Here is a 24,240-nt window from a genome sequence, read left to right on the forward strand (position 1 = left end):
TGGCATTGTTTATAATATTTTAAATATATTATTGTGTTATTATTATATAACAGTTGATTTTTTACTGAAGCAGTAAATAAATGAAAAGTAAAATAAAAATCATAGTAATAATAAGCAATGGCGTATTTCTTTGGTTTTATATCTGCATATTGATGTGTAACTTCTGTTTATTTATAATCTGTAACAAACCCACGATGTGGCAAGGCAAGGGTTGTATTATGTACTCGTTGCATTGTATAATTAATTGATGATTTATTCTTTATTTTTAAAGTTCCTTCAACTTTTCTAAAACTAACTATATACAAATGTTAAAGCCAATTTATGATTTATACAGAGGATTTTGCTATTGAAGCGAAATTTGAATATGTCAATAGATACCGTTAATTGAATCTATTACTATATTGTTATAATATAAGAAATGCAATTGTCTCTGGCCTTAATTAGTCTACACATGTAAAAAGATAATCACGTGATTTGTTATTATAAATTAAGAACACGTTTTACTAAATTTCATTCAAATTATAGTAGCTGAATAGTTGAATTTGAAAATTAAAAAAATTGTGCCATATATGTGATTAGTACGACTATCTGAATGTAGCCATTATTTTTAAATTTTGATGTTGTTTGTCGTCTGTACAAATAGTTCACGTTGAATAAACAATATATTTAATACATTTTTATTGTTTTATTACCTATATTATATTATACTCCTGAATACATAGAGATACGGTAAGTAGAGTTGTTTTATAATAAAAAATAAAAATTAATAATGAAATAAAAGAGCAAAAAATAATTGAAATTGACTAAACTTTTTTGCCTGAATTTTTGAAACTCAATGACACGCTACAAGATCCAGTTCTAGTCATAACAGGCGCAGTGAGTCAGGAAGACTTGTCCACAAATCTCCACGCAGAAGCTTTCCGATATCAATGATAACGATACCAAATTAATTAATAATTTAAGTAGGTTTCCTCCTGTGAGATTTGACGAGAGACAACAGAAAGTAAGGTTGTACAATTTATATTTAATTATGTGTTATTTTTAAGTAGAAATTTAATTGCATAATTGTCCACAAACAAGATACCTACAATGGTATAACTGTCTGTGTAAGGTGTTCACAATGGTTAAGGATGATGAAAGGGTTCCGCTTTACAAAGGCTTTGTGGGAAAATATGATTCAACTAGAACTCAACCATCTATTATTGCATAGTTGAACATATTAATAGATAGATAGAGATACTAATTGTAACTAATTGTAAGATTTAACCAATTGTATTGGTTGTACTTTCTATTACATCGATTACAAAATAGCTAGTTGTTATCTTCTCTTTCATAAGGTTGAAATTCTATGTTAGGGGCTGTCTAATTTAGTTACAGACTAAAAAGAAGTTGATAAAAAATGCTTACAAAGACATATCATTATAGATATAGACGACCGGTACGCATGATTTGAAATCATCTGTTTTTATTGTATTAATAAGCCAGGATTGATAGCAATACAATTATTTTGTAACACAAACAAATACAAGAATCATAATTTTTAGAAATATTTATCTAAAACGTACTATAAATGCCATTGAGGCATCAAAAATAACGAATGAAAAATGCACCTGAAAGTTTCCATTGCCACTGAAAAGTTTAAATACAAACTTTCCCTCTTATGCGTAACTTTAGTTTCGGCTACTCGACGCTAGATGGCGCTCTGAACAATACGGTGCGCGTCAACTCCCATCTAGGGCGGTGCATATTTACCTTCCCTATTGCACATCGTAAATTGCAATAGTTGTGACAGAGATAAATAGATGTGCACGTCCGTCACACAAGCGCGACCACGTGCTTCGCCCACGCGGCCTGAAAGTTTTCAAAACTTACAACTTGCGTAAATAGTGAAAGTTTTGTGCAGCGATTTCATTTCGCGGAAATAGCTGGAGTTACAACTTTCCATTTCCATGATGCTCTCCGAATAGATCGCGGATATTTATTTGCAAACGATGTATTTACTGTCGCAACTTGAATGAGGTTGTATTTTAGATTACAAAAGAAACATCTCGCAACGTTGTTTATGTAGTGTGATTTAGTTAACACATGATACTATATTAGCTAAAAGTGAATTAAATTTGTTTAATATTAAATATAAAATAGTGATAGATAGTTCACTCTTAACAATAAAGGATAGGGTTTAAAATAAAACAAGTTTTATCTGCTTAAACATATAATACACCAATTGGTTCGACCAATTACACGTAAATACATCATATTAATATAATATTCTACTACTATAGGATCTTTGAATACAATATTTCTTTTTTTATATTAAAACAAATATTTTCGTTCTAAAAGGAAAAAAATCGAAATTATTCGTATAAACAGAAAAATTAATTTTAAATTTTCATAATCGATTGGTGAGAGTGCGCTGTTCTATTTAAAAATTGTTAAAATGACAACTATTACATATAATCATAAACTATTATGCGATGGTTTTATATCATGAAGCTTACCGGCATTGTTTTTAATATTTTTATTACTTTCGGCTTTAAAATTACAAATTAACCATGTAAAAGTGTTAAACCGAAACTTGTTGGTCAATGTTCATCTTCAAACTCAGTATCAAGACAATTTTTTTAGTTGGCACAAATCAAATGTTCTACGGTAAACTTCATAGATAAAAAAAATATTTATTGAATATTACGCGTGGATTGTTTCAAACCAACTATTTTTTGCGTGTAACTATTCACTACTATAACATAAGCTTATTTCAATAAGAATTTAAATAGTAATTAAAAAGGATACATACAATAATTTCATGTCAGAATTTTTAGTCTTCACTCATATTTGATAATTTATGCGAATGGAATACATTTTACAACAAAATACGCTTTTCATATTTGGTAAGATAGAAATAAATTAACATTGTTTAACGCATATTGGGATTTTAACGAGATATATGCAGTACTATAAATAAAAAATGTATTTTGAAACCAAAATATTTCATCTTTCGATCCTGTCTTGCCAAGCTACAAATAAATAAATAAGTGTTAGATGCCATTGCCCTTTAAAAAAAAGTCGCATAGTTGCAAATGATGTCAATTCATACATTTCAGTAGCCTGACATCTTTGAAAAATGAATGCCAGAACTTCATTAGGTTTTTTCTATTCTCGATGTTGCCAGTACTCTTCCGCTCCAATATAGATAAATTAGTCGAAAAATAATTACTTTGCACAGGTCAGACCCGCGAAAACTACGTTTCATATACTATAAATACATAGATCATCCAATAACATGTTTTATAACTAAGCTACAGTATATAATGTAGTAGATATTTGATACGTTTAGGATAGTTTTGGACAAAGTGAGTCCTGTTAGAAGGACTGGTGTATTGAAATATATTCAAATGTGTACTTGACCGTATTTATTTTTATATAAATACTTAAAAGAATTGTGTTTCTATTGACAATTTGTGTGAAATAATTGGTACATTTGAATATTTCCACGAAAATTGTTTAAAAACAGTTTTTGTGGACTTAAAATAATAATAAACTAAGAAATTAAATTTCTTAAGGTCAAGACGCCTACTTGTTTGATAACGCTGAAGTCAGAACATTTGTCGTTAAAATAATAAAATAACATATTTGCAATCGCCTTATAATGATTGCTGAGATCTGCTGAAAACTTAACTAATGAATAAAAGTGCACAATAAAAAAATACGATACAACTTATGCAGATTCAATGAATATTGAGATTTAAAAATATTTATCTCCTTTTTTACGAAGCCAGGTCAAGGGTTCAGCTAGTTTTCGGAGGACAATATATAAATGTAATGTTTTATTCTATATGTATTCAGTTCATAGTAATGGTTTAACATGTCAGTCAAATCTTTAGATCAGCGTATCGTAATTCATATGTAAAAACCCGTCGGAAAGTTCCAGAAGTTATAATGGAAACCAATTTTCAAAATTTCATTATACACTTTTATCCGTATCTTACATCTATAACTAAATATGAATACATCTGCAATAACTATAACATCAATAAATAGATTCTATAAGCACATTTCAATAAATAGTTAAAAAGGTAAATTGTGCTACGGATATGTAGGCATTTTAAATTTCAGTAAAATTTGAGGTTATGTGTTTTGATTGTTTGGATGTCCGTAATCTGTTGATGGATAATACTGACAGCTGTCACACGTCTGCGTTTTTGCTGGGATTGCCAATATGAGTTATAAAAATTCAAAAGCAGTATTAATACATATTTTTTTTTATTTCCTCATGCATTTTTGTTCTTTTCCGCACGTTTCCAGAAATATTATTAGCTCAATAGGAATCTCCGGTAGTCAATTTTTCATAAAATGTAACTAAATTTGAATTATAGCGTGTAATAAGAAATATTTTTTGTATATTGAATGGTGCTTTATGTTAAAAGCTATTTACTTGTGACGTGGATAATCGAGGGGACTGTGATGTGATCAAATTTGCTATCAGTACAATCAAAGCCACACAAACGGCTTGAGCACACTTAGCCTAGAGGTACATTAAAACATTCTCATAAATTCATAGTCAAGTTACTTATGATAATATTTGATACTTGTAAATAATTTTCTTACAACTAACACCGAGCAAATGTTTTGAAGCGAATTATATATTTCCTTACTCTAGACAACGATTAATAAATCTTTTATAATATTTGTAATATGATAATAGTTAAGCGATTAAAATAATTTTGACTAGGAATAGGCCAATATATAAAGTGCTAAATAAAATATGAAATAAACCAATTTTATATACCAACTAAACAATAAACTTTAATAAAACTAGGAAAAACATTAATAATAATAAAAAGAATTCAACATTGAACAGCAACAGCGTTAGCAACGGAACGAAACGAGCAGAAATTAAGAACAAAACTAGGAAAACTAGGAAAACTAACGAAGATAAAATTCTCATATTTAAAAAAGTAACTTTTTTTGTTGATTTTTTATGATTTGCTGCTGAAACGACAGATATAGATAGATACCATTGACAGAAATTGACGTAAACAGAGCGGCATATCGAGACCGTGTTTACTGATTAATCATTTTTGGGTTGGGGCTCCACCACCTCGCACTTGCCGGGCGTGGCGGGGGTCGGCTCCTCGTTGAAGAGGGGGTTCTTCACTTCCATGTCTCCAGTCTGAAATAATACACTTGACTATCATATTTCACTGTGTTTCAATTGTTTATGTTGCTTAACATCTGTACACTTTATTAAAATATGTATAATATGTATCACTTTATGAAATTGTAGGTAGTGAAAGTTCTACGAATACAATAAGATACTTATGAAATTATGGATAATTGATCTATAAATTAAATTCGTCCAAACAGAGTCACTCAAAATCAATCCAGGGTCGTATCAGTAATATTACGTGGGGTAAAAGATAAGGACTTTTCACCCGGATGCCGAATTAAGACAATAATACCTGTTTCGTTTAAACTCTGAAAAGGCATATATAATTCATAGTACTTTCAGCTTTCAGTAAAGAGCTTACATTTTTAACTACAAAAAATTAAAAATTAACTTCATTACTTGAAATTAAATCTAAATTACCATTAAAAATTATCATTTTATTATTACTAAGATTTGCTATATTTAGCTCTAATAGAGACTCTATATCGTAATAATGAATGTTCGCTTTAGTCGTTAAAAATGAATTATTTTGCATTTATAAGAAAATGATATAGAAACCTCCAACTCAAAGATAAAATTTATTCTTACCTTTGTTAATTAAAATATACGGAAACTATTTGAACCGCAAGAACAAGATAACTTTATACATTGATAGTAAATTGATTTTATAAAGTTTAATAGAAAAGCTCCGGAAGTCCGCGAAACTTTGAGAGTATTGGCTTTTATTATTCTCATGCTTTATGTGATGATTTTGCTTTTTATATTTAAACATGTTTTTTATTTGTAAGGACAAATTTAAGCATAGTTTCATGAAATATGCAAAATTTTGAAAACAATGTATAACACGTAATAACATAACGCTAAAGAAACAAGTAAAAGAGCGAAAAAAATACACGAGTAAAGAACAATCCCTGATTTTATATTAGCTACACGATCTCGCAAGCATGGCACGTTCTGCATGTCATGCAACAGGAGTGTCTCGGATTTGCGAAGCTTACGGACATTTCTGTCGGGAGAAATTATTCTGAGCACATGTCCTTTACTCAATCGTGGTTAGATATCTTCTTGGATACCGGCCCGGCGTTCGTGTCTTTGTCCGTATAAATAGTATAACAATGGAGGATAGTTTGAGCTTTATTCTAGATTTTAGGCTAATAATAATAAAATAAAAACTGAAAGAAGATGTGTTTTAATAAACTGTACCGACATGAAACAAGATTGTATAAAAATACGATTTGAGGCTAATTTTATCAATCAGGGTTAATTAAAAAAAATGCTCTCTATTTTATATCATAATTTCAAGTTCTACAAAGAGAAGGGAATATTAATACTTGAATGATGTTTGACTCACAGAGTAGGTATAAAGATTTCTCTTAATAAATGTCTTCTCTCAATAACTCCTCCAGGCGGTTAACCTCATTTCTGAGTTAAAAGTAATATAAACTGATTAGAAAAAATAGCCACTCACCGTAGCGAATCCAGGGCACTCGTACACGGTGTAGTCTCCCTCTTCATTCTCATCTTCCGATTCAGGGTCCGAGATAGATCCGTTGCGCCCCAAGCAGCTTCTATTACAATCAAGATTGGTTTTATTAAACTAGCGGTTATTTTTTAAGAAAATTATATTATAAAATATGTCCTTGTATATAATATTTCCATATTTATAATATGGAGTTATTATGTTCATTGTTTTACATTCGTTCTTTTACATTTTAATTTTCTTTTTCGGTATTCATAAATTGCAAATTGTTTCTTTCAATGCATTAGTATATATTTTTTTACTTAACATAGAAACACCTCGTATGAAAAACGAGGCTGAGTGCAAAATACGCTACATATCATCAAAAATGTTAAACTGCCACTGGAAATTTGTAAAATTTTCTTAACGACAGTACCTAAGTAATTTGATGTTGTTACCTGTTACATATTTTTTGATCCTTTTAATTTTAACACTCAAACACAACATAGAAATAGTTGTATTTGTATATAAAAAAATGTATATATATAACAAGTTATATCGCAAATAGACAACAGAAACGGTAAGTAAATGCATCAGAAGCTCGGCGCTATTCATCAAGCATAACCTTTCGCAATTATATCAAACCTAGTTACAGTTGTTGCGCAAACAGACATGGGACACCTAACAATATTACAATGTGTATTTAGTAATTGCTTTGTATTTGTACGGGAAGGTGCGAATGAATTGAGGCATAGATTGATTGTTTTAAATATTAAGTTTCCAACTAGTTGGAAGCAACGGTCTACAGTATCTGCGTGTTTTACATGCAATGTTTTGATTTGCATTTAATATTGGGTTTAAACGTTATTGGCTGTCGCTCATCTTTTATTTAATATCGGTTGTTAGATGTGTGTATTATTATAAGAAAATAATAATTTAACTTATATTCACATGTAACAACAGAGTTCTAACTAGAGATAATACCACTCAAATGCTGTCTGTAAATGGTTAGTAAATTATGTCGATTAACACGTATGTTTCGTATTTGAAATGGGCATGTTAAATATTGCGACATTTGAGGGAACATTTTCCGTTTCCTCTATCGTCGCATATTTTCTTCTATTACGAGCTTGACAAGCAATCCTCTTGCCAACCATGCACAGTGCTCACTCGATTGCATTCGCACATAAACTCGATTGACTTTCACATGTGATTATAACTGTCACGCTTTGGTCTAGGAGATTTACCTACTGTTGAATAGTGAAAGCTGTTCTTAGATGGACGAATTTATACTTTACTTTATTAACATCTTCGATTTGTTTTGATATAGTATTATCTATATGGAAATAACAGCATTTACTTTAATACACGATTTATTTATGAAAATATTATTTTATTTAGACTTTAGAACAGCGTACAATGAACGCGGTGTCTGTCAGGCTTTTAAATTAAAAACAAACAGTTTAAAATACCGCATACATACTTCATTATTAAAACAATTATGATGTATATGGTATTATTCAGAAATATTCTATAACTTCTATAAGTAACGACAAAAAACAACAAAATTAAAGTCATTCTTAAGGCAGTAGGTATAGTCACTTTAGCGGATAATTGATTGCGGCAAATAATACGTAATAAAACTGAGTGTATGTTGCGATCAACAAATGTGCTCTTCACATTAATACGTGGAAACAAAGGGTCAACGATATCGAAGAAACATTCTTTCGAACGGTACATGAAACGGAATAACATTTCAAAGGTTTTTCAGTTGGTATTCCTTATTTATTTCACAATTATACTTAAGTAGATATATCACATACTTATATGTATTGATATCGAAGTTATGATGTCTTATTTTTATTAAAAATGTACTCCATAATTTATTTTACGCTATGCGTACCTGGATATCGTTCTTTCTGATTTGTACTGATTTGTTTTCTTATTCATGAAAAATTTTATGAATGGGCAATTTTATCTGTGGAACGAATATGAACACAAACATAAACCAAAATCAATTAACGTTTATACGTTGTTATTATGAAGCTGACCCCGAAACCTTTTTGTGTGTTTAGATGCGCCAAACATCCATTTAACTTGATCAATTTGTATAAAGAATATCCAATTTCACAGCTGTGTGTTTCGTTTTAAAAAATACAACAAGGAATACTGTTGTGGTTTGACCGTTTATATTTTTCTTCAATAAATGATTTCATAAAAGCAGTGGTGGCTCAGTGGTGAGAACCTCGGACTTCAAAATCGATAAGTCGGGGTTCGATACCGGGCGAGCGTGCAGGAAATAAATTGATTTTTCAATTTATCTGCACATGTAGATAACATCACTACTGCTTAAAACGGTGAAGGAAAACATCGTGAGGAAACCGGCATGTCCAAGAATCAAAAGTTCGATGACATGTGACATCTGCCAACCCGCACTTGGCCAGCGTGGTGGATTATGGCCTAATCCCTCATAGGAGGCCTGTGTCCCAGCAGTGGGAACATATATGGGCTGATGATGAAATGATTTCATGTAAAACGAATTTCACAAATACATTTTTTCACAATATAATCAAAATCATATTGTTATTACCATTAAATAAAATATTAAATGGTTCAAACTGGAATGCGTTTTAACGAAAATTAGAAATTTGTTTTGAGGTATTCCTTACGTAGTACGTTTTAATTAAAAAAGTAAATTATACTACAAAAGCAATTCGTAAATTATGACAATTGATTATTTAATTACCGAATTGTGCGTGATATATGTGATAATACTGTATCATTATAGTGAATAAAATATGATGCTGATTTAACGGAATGTGAATTATCATACAATACGTATTTTCAGATGGAATACTAAAAACAGATTGTCAGAAGTGGTCGAACCAATAATTCTTCTTTATTCGAAAATTGAAAGTGCTCTCAATGGAAGCCTCTTTGATGATTTTATTGGATTGGATTACTTTTTATTGGATGAAAAGTATGATGAGTATCGAACTTTAATGTAGGTAATGTTTAAATGTTTGGATGGATTTTCATTTTAAGATTTATAACGCTAAATCTCAATTTTTGTTGTCTGTTACTCCTAAAAGCGGGCAACGTATTGGCAGAAGCCCTTTCTCTGCAAATGTTCATGGGCAGTAGTGATTGCTTAACATCAGGCGAACCACGAGCTCTGTTAATCACTCTAACTTCTAAGATAAACAAATCCATTGTATATATTTCCTTAGTATTTTCTTGTGTTTGATTTCACGCGAGTATTATACATTTAGAAATTAAAAACTTTTTAACGGATTTTAAACGTGATTTATTCATTATATTATTAACCCGACGTTTCGAACACTTTACAGCGAGCGTGGTCCGTACCGACCGTAAATCCGTTAAAAAGTTTTTAATTTCTAAATATATTTCATTTCTAATTAAAACTTGTGTTTACTTCGTTCGAAATTAGTAATAAAGCCTGTCAACTCCCAACCTTCACTTGATGGACGTCAGTGAAAAGAAAAGTTCCGCATAATACATTAGTGCGATACATTCGCACTACGGCCTAACGAAAAATAATGTCCGCTTAAAAAAAATTCAAGGTTTCCTTGAAAAGCAATCTACTGCCGGCGAAATGCGGAGTTGGAAATAACTTAGAATGTACTTAAGCGCAGTCGGATGGCAGCCAAGTTATCTTAAGTGAATTTACGATGCAGCCGAGTTGAAGAATAAAAAAAATCGCAAACAAATTGCGCGAATCGCTTCATATGTAGAGAACATATGAAGTGAATCTGTTATAAATACTTTTTAACTATCAAATTTTGAATGAGGAATAGTGAGGAGACAAAATATTATGATAAATAAGAGACAAACGGAGTACAGGATATTAAATTTAACTTACCTATGTTGTATATTTAATTTTACCTATGTTGTGGAAATATCTCAGTGAAAACATTGATAAAATGTACTGTTTACTCACCTCTCCATAGCCAAGATCTGTTGTTTCTGGTGTTGGTAGTGGTACATGTGGGCCGAGTGGGCCAGCTTCCTGTCCCCGCTGGGGTCCACAGTAGGGCCGGTGACGCCATACGCCGGGTAGTCCACGTCTGCTGCTGCTTTAGCCTTCTTCGAGAGACTGGGCAGATATATGATACTATAATGCACGTTAGTTGGACTGGAGTGGATTTAACAGTTTAAGTTACAAATATTGGTTGTTCAATTCCGAATTATGTATGTATGTTTTGTAAATTGAGTTACGTGGAACAGTTGAAAGATAGAGACATTATGTTTCGTTGATCTGTAAGCTGTGAAGGGCCTTCCTTGATTATTATATTATATATACATATAATATACATCACACTTTCGTTAACCTTACACCGTATTAAAAAACATTGATTAATTATGAAAATAATTGTATGATGCTAAATGCAAGATATGTTTATTACAGTTAGCATTGAAAATATTTTGCACAGCTGTTATGACTTCGGATTTGTTTAGACTTGACACACTGGGATTCAATTACTCGACGCTATAATTATAATATTACAATAATATTTAAGGATTTTGGATCTCCTTACTTATTAGCGAAAATTCATGACGTTAATGATTATTAAAAACGTAAAATATATGAATAGACAATTAGTATGAATCATTAGGGTTCACAGCATAACAATGTATGAGGGGAGGCCATGATGCTGAATGTGGACTCGAGAACCGAACACCTATTAGAATTGGCAAAAAGACAATAGCAAGAAAAAGGGTCCTAACATGTAAAAATAATTAACATTTAATTTCAGTGCTAAGACACTGATATATTTCATTTTCAGGATGTACCTGAAATATAATTATGCGCTTCATACCGGTGTGAATTCTACGTAGCCCAGACCCTTTTCACTGATCGCTTTGAGTCTGAGTCAAATCATTATCCACTATAAGATCCATAACAAAGAAGTTCCAATTTCGCTAATCTGTCTGATGGATGATCGTTTTTTTAGTATTTGTGCTCATACTGATTGGAGGTACTTATCAATAGGTAAGACTTTCCTAATATTAATCTAACGTGCTCCAGTTAATCCGAAAATCCCCTTTTGGCCTCCCCTACAAAAACGCGCAATAAGTTGACTTGAAAAAAAGTATGAAAGGAAAGGTATGAGAAAACTACTTAATAGATTTAATCTAAGATTATGTAGTGGAAAATAAATTTGATAAGAGCTTGTGCGTGCGAGGTATCATGCTGAGAGTTGAGACGTGCTGATAAATTCACGGACTACTGGGTAAATTGCATATCTTCATTGTTGCTTGCCTTGATATACCACTTCATATTAACATTATTTCAAAAATAAACTTTTTGTCAGAGATATACAATACAACGCAAAAACATTATTCAAAGATTGTAAAAATCGCCTTCATAGTGGCATCAAAATTTCTCAGTGATTATTTTATCTTATATTACATTTTAAGGTAATTTTTAATAAATATGAAACTAATATCTAAAAGGAGGAATGCATTACGTGGTTGATATTCCTTCAGCATATTAAGCATTTCAGTCGTCAGGCTATCTACTTAGTAAGATTTACCTTAATATCTAATGTTGAAAAAATGAGATTGATCGATTCAGCTTGTCAATAAAATTTTAATAGTTGTAGATATTCCCCGACGATTCTTTTATTTCTTAAGCAAGCAATTCGTTATTTGTTTTTGTTGTCGTTAATTGTAAACATTCCTGATCGATAGCATAGAAGATCAATCTAAATGAGCGATACTGAAGTGTCAAAAACTAATTGGATAACAAATAGTATGTATTCTCCTTCATAATAAAAATCTGTCTTCTCGATTCTTCCATTAGCTTCTATAACGAACAACAACAATGTTAAAACATGATACATAGAAGAAAACTTACGTATACCATCCGAAGACCAGACCGACCAATGCCATGGACACGGCTGCGCCAATAGCCGCTAGTAGGGCATTGCTGTAAATCGATTCCACTGGTTTTGGGTTCACCGTTTCTATGATGTGAATGTGGTGAGGCTTGACCGTGCTCCCTGTGGCTCCATCAGTACTGCTAATGGATTTATATTTATTATATTTCATGCTTATTTCGTCGCTTCTATCTGTCCCGGTAGTCAATAAAAAAAGAAACTATAGAGTAAAAGTTATCGTGATTCACACTTTTAACTACAACTTACAATTATATGGATTTAAGGTATGTCCGAATATACATAAAATTACTATTTTGAAAAGAATACATTTTCATAATCTTCTTTCTTCAAAAAATTTAAATGCCCTTTATTTGGCAAATATTTTTACAATTGTTACGACAATATTCGTTGGACTTTATATTGCGGTGTCAAAAGCAGACATTTTAATATTAAATAAGAGAAGATAAGCTCACGCTCGATCTTAAATAACCTGGTTGTAAGCTAATTTCAAAACGGGGTAGTTTTTCTTTCGGGGGTCTTTATTATTATAATTTATTTCATGCACGATTCGCTTACACGATAGTTATCTTAATAATAAACACATGCGTTCACAAACAAAACAAGAAGCGAACTTATACATAACTCCTATACTGCCAATTCGTAATTGTCATGATAATTTTGAAGTGCTCTTCAAATTGCAAAATATACAGACGTACACCGGGATATCTGCTAGTGGTGGATCCAGGGTAGAGGTTGCGGAAGCGTCACACTGTTGGCCTTTGCACACGAGCATGTCGCAACTTCGGTAATATGACGTTATTGATATAAGTACCTTACAGAGCAGCAGTGCCTCGGAGTCTGTTCGCCTTTAAACTTTCATGATAGTGTGATTAAATTGTCTGACATTGTTTCTAAAGTTATAGAACTTGCAGTTTCCTACTTTCTATATATAAGGTATATACACAACTAGTTTTACTCGTAGTTCGCAATGAGCGTTTAAATTATATCCCTCAGTATCGTAGACGTAAAAAGCTTTGACCTACTTACTAATAGAAATAAATCAGTTAAAATAAAGCAAAGCAACTCCTAAGAGTATTTCATTGTGTTTATCGCAATTTTTGTAGAAAAAGTAAAATAAATTGTCTAGTCTGGGCTTGGCGGCACCGCGTTACCGGTCTGTGTAAGGTTTAATCGAATTTACTAAATACGTCACATTACTGTCACTTCAGTTCGTATGAAAAGGCACTATGTGACGTTTTCCATTAGACGACGCCCTTTGGGGAGGCTTCTTATATGATAGTAGTAGTGAAAAAATTGTTTGTTAAGAAGTTGGTGGGGGTTAAAAGAAATTTAAACGTTTTGTGTTCGTTGAATATAAAATTCATGTCCTTTATACGAAGATAATGTTTTCCTCTTCATAATTTGTCTCTGTAATGGCTGAAATAACATTCATGAACAAAAGTTTATCTCCTTAATATGATCATGTTTCTAATAATCTATTAACAAAAGTCAGTTACAATTAAGAAGCCACTCCAAAGTCATCACTGATTTCCTAAATTTGACGTCTCTCCATGCTTCTAAAGGAGCCTAGGTAGGTATCTAATATAGTCGATAATGTTCACCTCTCCGTATAGTCTTTAGCCTGGGATATTTTCAACACGCGCAGATTTGTTGGCAGTAAGGAGACAGGTATACGGTAGACCTTATTAGCCCTGGAAGTAATACTGTATAGCTATTGCGTAGTTACATAAAAACGCCATGATTATACTCCAACTATGTTGATATATCCCGCCAATGAATCGTATCGAATCAAACTATTAGAATCTCTTTTACATATTTATATTATTCTGCTCGCACCTGCGAACTTTGAAATACGTAATAAAAAAGAGCGGATGTTGTTTATTCGTTCTTTAATTGATGCGAAAAATAGAATCCAATCATCGAAGTTCAGTTTGTGAAGTGGTTTTGCAATTTACTGAGGTAAAAGCGTTTGAACGATGTCGAGTTATCATGGCGTTTATACAAAAATTTATTGATGTAATGCATTGACACGATTAAAATATATATCATTTTAGAAAAGAAAATGTAATAATATTATGACGAATTGTACAACATTGACGCAGATGTTACGATATTATAATACAGCAGAGTTAGTTAATTCAGTTTTTCTTAACAATTGTGCTTTTATATAAATTGCTTTTAGACTGGTGATCAGATTTTTAAATATTATGTTAATGACAGAAATTTACACATTTTTATATATTATATACCTTCGAAATGTGAAGAAAAACTGACAAAAGGAAATGTGATAAAATATTCTTTGCTTTTAAAATTATTGTTTTCAATTTACTCTCGTTTAATTTCCTTATTCGTTATGTCGTTTTCTCAATACTTTAGGTAGATGGGTATTAGTGATTAGATAAGTTTGACTGAGTATTAGTACCTTTAACAATTTCAGAAACACTGTTTTGTGGTTGAGGTAATTTAAGATTTTACAAAAACGACGATGTCAATTCCATAGTAATTAACCCAATGAATAAATAACACTTACAAGCTAAAAACTCAAATTTTCTGGAAGATTAATAAACATGCCTTAATAATTGTTCTTCTTACAAATTACCTATGTACGTACTCCCATTAAATACCTTATTATTTACATGATTCAATTCGTATCTGTTAGTTAAAAAGCCAATAAAAAGTAACAATGAAGCAACTGTAAACTTGTCGCCCCAGCCATTGCTAGTAAGCACATCGTCGCGACAAGTTAGAATTTGTCTAGGTTTTAAAGTCTAGAGTCTAGACTCAAGACTTTATAGACAATTCTAGGTAGTCCTACAGTCGACACTCTGTAGGTATGTATCCTTTTTATGGTGGAACAAGCAAAGGGGCATCTGGGCCACCTGATGCTATGTGGTCCACAGCCTAAGTACTAGTATCTATGCATTGATATCTGACTATTCAATACAGTTTTTTAATCTATATATTCAAAAGAAACTCATTTTCGTGACACCACTGATAGGTTTAATAACGGTTGACCGAACGAACAACCGTAGTTGGTTGTTCGTTCTTAATAATTCTATTATTTAAATTTTTATATTATTATCTGAATTAAATACAGCACGTGTAACTCTAAAACTGTTTATCTGGAAACTTCTCTCCTGCAACCTCACTCCCTTAAGACGTGAAAGGGCGATCACCTATTTGTTCTTAATGCAAAATCGATCGACACACGTCCATGTCTTCGTCACATCATGAGTTTCAGAACCCCCCAGTCATACTTGAATAAATTATTAAACTGGGTATGTTCGCATAATGGACTCACACCTAATATATTATAATGTATTTTTTCAATAATTCATCAAGTACTATTAATACGTTAAATAGATCTAAAATTATAACGCACTTGAAATAAATTCTATAACAGTATATAGTTAATTCTTCTTTTTAAGAAGTACGTACTGAAAATATTAAATTTTTCCCAAAATTACAGATTTCTCTCATTTAAACGAAATTAATCGGATATTTTTTATCATTTACATACTATTACACACACAAAGAACGAAACCTGAACGAAATGTTAATAGTAATCAGTATGTTTATATTTTAAAACATTAAGGAATTAGGTAAGCTCCCATACATATTACGTTATATTTTTTATATAGCTTTGAATTAGAATATCAATTATTTATATATTCATATTATTTGTAATCAGTGTCATATAGTTCCTTTTATAAATGAATCATGTTTTACAATAATATTATTATGTACCTACCAAGAATATGATGATGATTAAAAAATAGTCTTCAATTATGTAATAATGTACTTGCAACTCTAGTGTATTACGTTTTCTATCATTGTAGATAAGCAGAGAATATTCTATCAATCAAGAAAATTAGAACAATAAGTAAGAAAAGCTATAAAAGTAATAAAATGGTGTATACTCACACGCCCAGACGCAATTCATCCAAGTTATCAGCGATCAGGGTCTTGGACCTACTCCAGTTCGGATTCTGCCTCGTCTTGCGGGGTTCCATAACATTGCTAGGTGTATTTGTTTCTGCAAGGGACAGCGTATTAAATACAACAACTTTGCATCTTGTGTTATAATTAAATGTTTAGAAAATGTGTAATTTGTAATAATAATCATTAACATAGAAAAGGATGTTTATTTTTGTATATTTGTTTGTTTGCTTGAACGCACAAATCTCAGGCACTATTGGAGCGATAGAAAATTCCATAAGCAGATATGTACGCAAAACTGAATGCTGAAGTGCCCTTAATGTGATGAGATTGAAATTACTTGCAATAAGTTATTTATAGCTCGTTTCAGAGTTAATTGGTTAATATAATGTCTATTTTAAGATTTTTACTGGAAGAAGTAATTTTAGTTTAAATAGGAAATGGAGAGCTTCATGGGCTACTTTTAATTCCGATATCATAATAAGGAAAACAAAACAAAGTATCTCCAAATAAAACAATTACATTCTTATGAATTCCTATTGTGTCCAGAGGTCCATTATATGATTGTTTCCCTCACTCATTCGAGTTTTATGCGTTAAAAAATGAATGACGCACGGTGGGGCTGGCCACGACGCGTCGCATAACGCTTTTCAAGCGAACTATACGCAATTCCATATATTTTAATTACTCCACCAACAACAGCTCCTTTATATTAGTCCCCATAAAGATCAAATGTAAGACAAAATTTTCCACATAAATCTAGAACTTTCGACTAAATCAAACACATTGAATAATGTTTGGCGCGGCGTTTTGTGCTCGAACAATAAAAGCAAGTGTTCGTGATATTAAAATATTATATCATAAAGGATTGGCCATGTGTAAACGTCACGGTGTTTAACTCATTGACGTCATCGCGAGGGGTCGCCTGATTATACACTCTCGATGGCTATAACGCTTGACGGTTTCATTACTGTATGAAAATGTTACGTTTATTCACTAAATATCACATGATAATAATCGAAAAATCCTTAGCCTGGGAGGTTTTCCCAGCTTCTAATTAGTGTTATCAATGAATCTAGATACATACAAAAGTACATTTTCATTACTAAAATGATACGACACTTGATATAGAAATTTTATTGCGAGATATACTGAAAACACCTTAAAGGCATTACAGTCGATTTTATGTTTGTATAATTTATATGAGTAAAACTCAACTAATTAAAATCCATTAGACTTGACATCGATACTGACGCTGTAACTAAGACTGAACTAAGTGCTCTACAAGTACTTTAATGCCAATTAATGTTTAAAGTAAAGATCTGAGTGCAGCAGGATCGTCAACAAAGCTATCTTGAGTGCTAGCTATCTTTAGTGATACTCGTATAGATTGCAATGGGCAGTGACAATATTACATTGTATCCCTGCAAAATTGCTTCGGCTTGCAGCGGGAATACTCCGACAGCAACAACATCTATGGATATTTTATTTAGTTATTTCAAGTATTTGCACTTTATATTTATTAGAAGAGTTTATATGAAACGGCTTGAATCGGAAATATGAAATGCATTTGTAAATAAAGCTTCTTATTCGTATCTGTTATATCTGACTGGGCCAATTGGTAATCGTTTTTATTATAGTTATTAAGGTATTAGTGTTATTCTCATATTATATTTGAAACTCTACTTCCGCTCTAACTCTAACTCTAACTCTAATTCCGACTAATGTTATTGTTTCGAAAGTGACTCTGTCTGTCTGTCTCTTTTTCACACCTAAACCACGGAACTGATTTACATAAAATGTGTTAAAAAGATTGTTTGTGACCGGAAAAAGGACATAGGCATTAATCCTGGAAATCTTACAGAAACAACAATAATGCTGCTGTCTCTCTTTTCCTTCCATGCTGCCCGTGGAAGACCAGTAATAAAATAAACATGACACTAAAAACTGATGAGTGTAATACTTAAATACATAATAAGAGAAATGATATTTTGCTTCATTCTGTACTAGCAGTCCGTCCGCAGCTTTTTAGTCAAAGAAAAAGATAGTTCCGAGCTTTTCCCCGAGTTGTTCGTTTCCGTGGGATATCCGAGATAAAACTGTTCTAACCTTTCTTGTGCCTCACACTATCTATATATCAAATTCCATGAGTGTGAGAAGAGACAGATTGATAAAGTTACTTTCGGAATTACAATACCTAATAGTAACGATATAAAGTCAAAACAAATTGTCATCAAAAACATGATCTGTGCATTGGTGCTGATATTGAAGACGACTAGGATAAGAAAAGAACCAACCTGTTTGCTCCGTATCGTAGTAACCCTCATCAAGCGGCGTCAAAGCGAATTTCTTCCTCTTCTCCTGCTTCTCCAGCGTCTCGAGCTCAATCTCCTCTTTGGTTTTCTTTTCTTCTTCAGTTTTCCGAACTTGGCTCTCGAGTCGATCTTCGAATTCGATATCGCGATTCTGATTAAAGTTGTTAAACGATCGCAGGTTGGGTGGGAGTTGAGAGAATTTGCGGTAGTCTGCCCCCAGGCCTAGAAGTCGAGCGAGGAGGATGGAAGGCTGGTCTTGATTGTAGTCCAGAATCACGCTGTAGGGATCTTGTCTTGCAGGGTCTTGGTTTTCCATACCCTCCCAGCGACGGAGTACGGCGATTTCCTGAGAAACAAACATTTTTCTTATACAAAAAGTTAGGTACTTTTTATTATAGATAGACAATTACTTAAATAATATTTTGCATACTATTAAAATATACATCGATACAATATTTTCTCTTCCACAACGCGGTTATATTTCAATTTAACACTTTAATTAAATATTTAAACTCTTTTAAATTAATTATATAATTAAAAATTAATTAATTCTGGAACGCAATGCGTGATAATCAGTAATTAATTAAGTCCTTTCGGTATAATCAAATTATACTGAGTACGTCATCTGAACAACAATAAAATAGAGATAAATTATACATTTTCAACATAAATTGGTACATTAAAACAATCAAACCCTATTAAGCATATTACTAAGGCTACGCTGTCCACCTGTAATGTAATGCGAAAGTAAACAAAAAAGTTATAATTAAAACGTCGAGTAAAAAACAGATTTTCTCCCGCATTTACCTTGTAATATTTTTCCATTATTTGTTCAAATAAAAAATAGTAATTCGGTTGGGACTTAATACATCATGTCACTTCTATCTATATATCTATTATCTATATATATCTATATATCTATTATCTATATATATAAGTGGTGTAAGTTACACTATTTATAAATCAAGAACGGAATGACCGATTTGGCTGAAAATTTATGCAGAGGTAGCTTAGAACCGGGGGATGGACAAAGGATATAAAAAATATTTATAGGATATCTCACGGGAACGGGAATATGCGAGTAAAACTATCTTTCCTGCGACTACGCGAGCAAAGCCGTGCGCGGAAAGCTAGTGTATTTATATTTTACCGGTCTACGCTATCGCGATTTCCCTAGTGAGAACTAGTTGTATTCTAATGCCTATGTCAATATTAGAATTACCCGATGGTCCAGATTTAATATAAGTTAAAACTAGTTAATGTTGCCACTAGCAATAAAGGTCTGATATATTGCTATTTCTTTTTCTATATTTATTGTGATTTTGTATCAAAGCGATTAGCTAGGCGCAGAGCGAAGCGAATAACGAACATATTGTACGGCATTTTACGGCGTTTATGGCGTTGAATATATTATCGCGGCGTAAGTCGAAACATTTATAACTGTACTAGTTTTTATCGTTTTGACAACCAAAACTATTTTTAACGAGTATTCAAATTTGACATTTAATTGTAGTTTTTCGAAACGGAAAACGCGTTCTAACAAAAAACGGTTTATAGCATCAGTTTATATGCTATTTGCAATATATACAAGTTGCATTCAACATTCATTATTTCTAGTATGCTTTAAATATTCAAATCTGTTGTGTTCTTAGTTAATCCGTGGGGTGGCGGCGTTCAACCGAATGCGCATAACATTTCCCAATTAAATTAAATATACCGAGATTTAATCCATCTAAAGGGAGATTATCTTCATTGAAAATGAGAAACACAAAAATTTATGAAAATTCATGCTGCTTTTCAAAGTTCGCTTTAGTTCAGATTAGTTTACAAAAGTGTCTTAACGCTTGAAGTCCTAAACTTTTCGGTCTGGCTCTAATTTATTGAGTGCTTCTAGAGTAGCGTGCGACAAGGTTGATGGAAATTATTTTACGTATTCAGTATCTAATTATTTGCTAGCAATGTTCAATGTGAAAGTTATATTGCAGCCTTCCTACACCATATTATATATTATCGTAATGTGGTATCCAAATACAGAACAACATGAGATTTATTGTAGATACCATTACGAGGTGTGACAGATTCATGTATAGTTATTAGTAATTAGAAAACATTTCCCATAGCTTATATTTAATATTCCTTAGACAGCCTTTACTAATGATTCGCCAGTTCAATAATATATGTGTCATTGCTGAAAAGATTTCAGACTAAGAAGTCATTTTCTGTCATAACGCGGTTATAATTAAATTTAAATAAAAAATCTGATACCACGGTATTATTTTGACTGTTAATCAAAACCATATGGGAAGACAGACAGACGATGAAAAATACATTTGTTATATACATACAGACCATTATAGCTTGACTAGAAGACTTGAATATTCTTCAGGACAATGTTCAGACAGAGAGTGACCTTCCGAAGCGATGTTATTTTAAAAATAAGATAATTCATAAACCCACGCAATATTGTAATTGTATTCATAAGTTTGTGTAAATAAAATAGTTACGTAATCCACAATTGGGACAAAACTTTATCATTCTCGAACACATCCAATATAGCGTGAGATGCATTACAAGAGATGATAAATACGCGTCACAGCAGACTACTAAATACTTAGTCACTCGCTGACATTGATATATCGCTAGATACAAAAAAAATTACTGAAGCAATACCTGAAAGGTATTTGTAAATATTATACAATGCTTTTATGAAACACGTGAATATTATATGCATGATTTGTTAGCGTTTGGTTGAATTATCATCTATCTAATTTTTTTATATTTTCATTTGATGGGAAGAGGAGAAAATGTTTTAAGAAATAAATAAAACTGTTTGTTGTAAGTCTGGAATGGTGTCGACTTGCAAAAGTTCCAGGCGAACTCTCCGGTTGGAAATCTTAGGGTATTAATTAAGTAAGGAGAGAATTGTTGTAAAATTAAATAAAGATAAGGGCATGTTAGTATAGTTACTGTTTTATTTTTATTTTTTATTTTAAGTCACAGTCGGTTATGGAGCTGGTGGGACGCCTGATGGTAAGCGCTACCACCGCCCATGAACATTTGGAGAGGCATAAGATCTGTTGCAGACCTTACGCCTCTACAAATGGATTGCCGACTTGCAATTGGGAAGGGAACAAGAAAGCATTGGCGAGAGGAATAAAGGTAAGGACTGGGAAGGGTAAATAAAAGGATATGGGGTTCAGGCTCCCCACTCGCCGAACGAAACCTAGCAGAATGCTGTTTCACGCCGGTCTTCTGTGGGGGTGTGGTACTACCCCGGTGCGAGTTGGCCCTATTTGTTCCGAAGCGGGCTCGACTACCACATATAACACTGTTGCCATTTTATATAAACTATTCGTAGTATTCTTGTGTAGAACAAAAACACACTGTTTTTTCTAGTAATGCTGTAAATGCAGATAAATAAGCATATTAAGCAGTTTAAATCTTTTGCATTGTTACTTGTTTACAAGCAGTTCTTTGAAAGATACTGAAGCTTTTCGATACCTTCGCTTCTTTATAAATCTTGTTTGCACACAATCTACGTATTTGAAGTCGTTGAAATGAAAATAAGTAGTTGGAACTGTCTAGAGTGAACTCAGTGAAGTTTAATCGTCTAGAATTTTCAATAAAATTAAAATAAGATGGAAATTCATCGAAGTGACATTTTAGAAGAAAGTCATTTTGAAATAAATTGAACGGCGCTGAAACGAAACTAAAAGGCAAGACGAATGTTTAATTACTTTCACGAAGCTTGCATTATATATTCAGACGCCTATAATTAAGAGAGCTATCAATTAGTGTCGAGTGTTTATTAGCTAGTCTGTTTGTACTCATTAAATAAAATTATAGAGGTGTTATTTTAAGCTGAAGGTGGATTGGTTGATATTTTATTTAGCCTTAATGAGAACTACTGTTTGCTAGTTATAATTAGTTGCTCGTTTTGTCCTTATATATTACTCGTATCATAAAAAATTAAAATTGGTCAATGAATTTTTCATCTCGTATTTAGTCTAAGGACTCTAAATTTCTGAGGAGCAAGGTACTACCCGAAACTTTTAAAATGGGCCAATGACAGCGAATCCGTATCAAAATAAAAAAAAATCATGTCAATCCGCTGAAAAGGCACGGAGTTATCGAATTACTTACAAACACAATACCCCTTTTTGCGTCGGGTTATTAAAAAATAGGCTCCGAATTGCGAACCTTGTTCATTTTTTGGTACATCGATTTGCTTAAAGATTAATTATTACTGTAAACTAGTACTGTTTATACATGGTAAAATAGGTTCAATAAATATCCCTATTCAAGAGTTACTGGTTGGTGCTATTGTACTTGGCTTGTATAGCCCGTTTTCCATACAGGTGGTACCTGGCGTTGGTACCTATTCTATTGTTACCTACCTAAAAGAAGCCATGTTGAATAGAAAAATGTTTGAAAAATAAAGCGTCTTTACCGTAGTAGCTGTTTATTCGTCATTTCGCTATCAGGACGTTGCAGTGGATGGTAGCTCTGTATATTGCAGACTTTTGAATTCTAGAAACTTCAGCTTAATTTAATGAATCCAGCTAAGCCGACAGATGCTCTACTCCAGCCGGGCGTGTTAAGCGAACCGAGTTAAATGAAATTTAGTTTTTTTGAATTTTTAAATTTTCTCCTATATTTTCATAAAATAATGAATATATTGGGAAACGAGTGAATGAAAATATTATGAGAAAAGTATAGAAATCATTCGGATTTAAATGTGTAATTCCTTCGCCTTCTACTATCAGAAAACTAAAAAGGAAAATTTAGTTTGTTTTTAAATAAGTATTTTATACGAATGACAAAAATACATCACTTAATTAATTATTTTACAAAGTAGATGGTCATACACCTACGTAAATCTATTTATATATTATGACCTATCGAATAGTGAAGCAAAACACAAATTTTTACAGAGCGAGATGTAAAGCTCCTTTAGACGCGACAGCAGCGAAGCGAACTGAAAGGGAATTGATAAAAATATATTTCAATAACAAAAAATCTCACCGTATAAAGTATCGCAACACATTGTCTCTGGTACGAGAACACTTTTGATATTTGAACCCCTTGTTTTGTTTCTCGCGAAAGATATTTTATTTATTGTAAGTTATGACAATAAGCGACAAGAAACGCTGTATGGCATACACAAACAACGAAACTAATGTAATTCTTGTCAAATTCAATATTTCACGAGCTTTCTGGATCTCGCTCTTATTGAAGTTAAAATCTATCACAATTTTTTTTTTTTATATCACAGCGGGTAACTACGGTGTTGATTCACCTGATGGTAACCATACATTTGCAAAAATTTGCAAGCAAACATTTGCAGAGGTAGGGCCGATGCAAATGCATTACCCGGCTTAAAGGGTTAAGGAAAGGATTGACGGAGGAAATAAACGAATCGATTGGAAAGGGTGA

General features: G+C 32.2%; 1 protein-coding gene across 3 annotated transcripts in view; it reads right to left on the reverse strand.

Annotated features, from left to right (window-relative positions):
* Positions 1 to 4,960: 4,960 nt before the first annotated feature.
* LOC119835879 (protein cab-1) overlaps positions 4,961 to 24,240 on the reverse strand; it is a 54,955-nt gene continuing 35,675 nt past the window's right edge. The window contains exons 3-8 of one of the 3 annotated variants that reach the window (XM_038360959.1): positions 18,787 to 19,150; positions 16,475 to 16,586; positions 12,508 to 12,669; positions 10,588 to 10,761; positions 6,636 to 6,735; positions 4,961 to 5,170 (exon numbers count right to left, since the gene is read on the reverse strand). In XM_038360959.1, the coding sequence (XP_038216887.1) occupies positions 5,069 to 5,170; positions 6,636 to 6,735; positions 10,588 to 10,761; positions 12,508 to 12,669; positions 16,475 to 16,586; positions 18,787 to 19,150 (1,014 nt within the window). In that variant the 3' untranslated portion in view covers positions 4,961 to 5,068. Of the gene's footprint in view, positions 5,171 to 6,635; positions 6,736 to 10,587; positions 10,762 to 12,507; positions 12,673 to 16,474; positions 16,587 to 18,786; positions 19,151 to 24,240 lie in introns of all 3 variants that reach the window. The other 2 variants (XM_038360960.1, XM_038360958.1) reach the window with 2 other exon arrangements.

Source organism: Zerene cesonia, chromosome Z, assembly GCF_012273895.1.
Source record: "Zerene cesonia ecotype Mississippi chromosome Z, Zerene_cesonia_1.1, whole genome shotgun sequence".
Taxonomy (NCBI): domain Eukaryota; kingdom Metazoa; phylum Arthropoda; class Insecta; order Lepidoptera; family Pieridae; genus Zerene; species Zerene cesonia.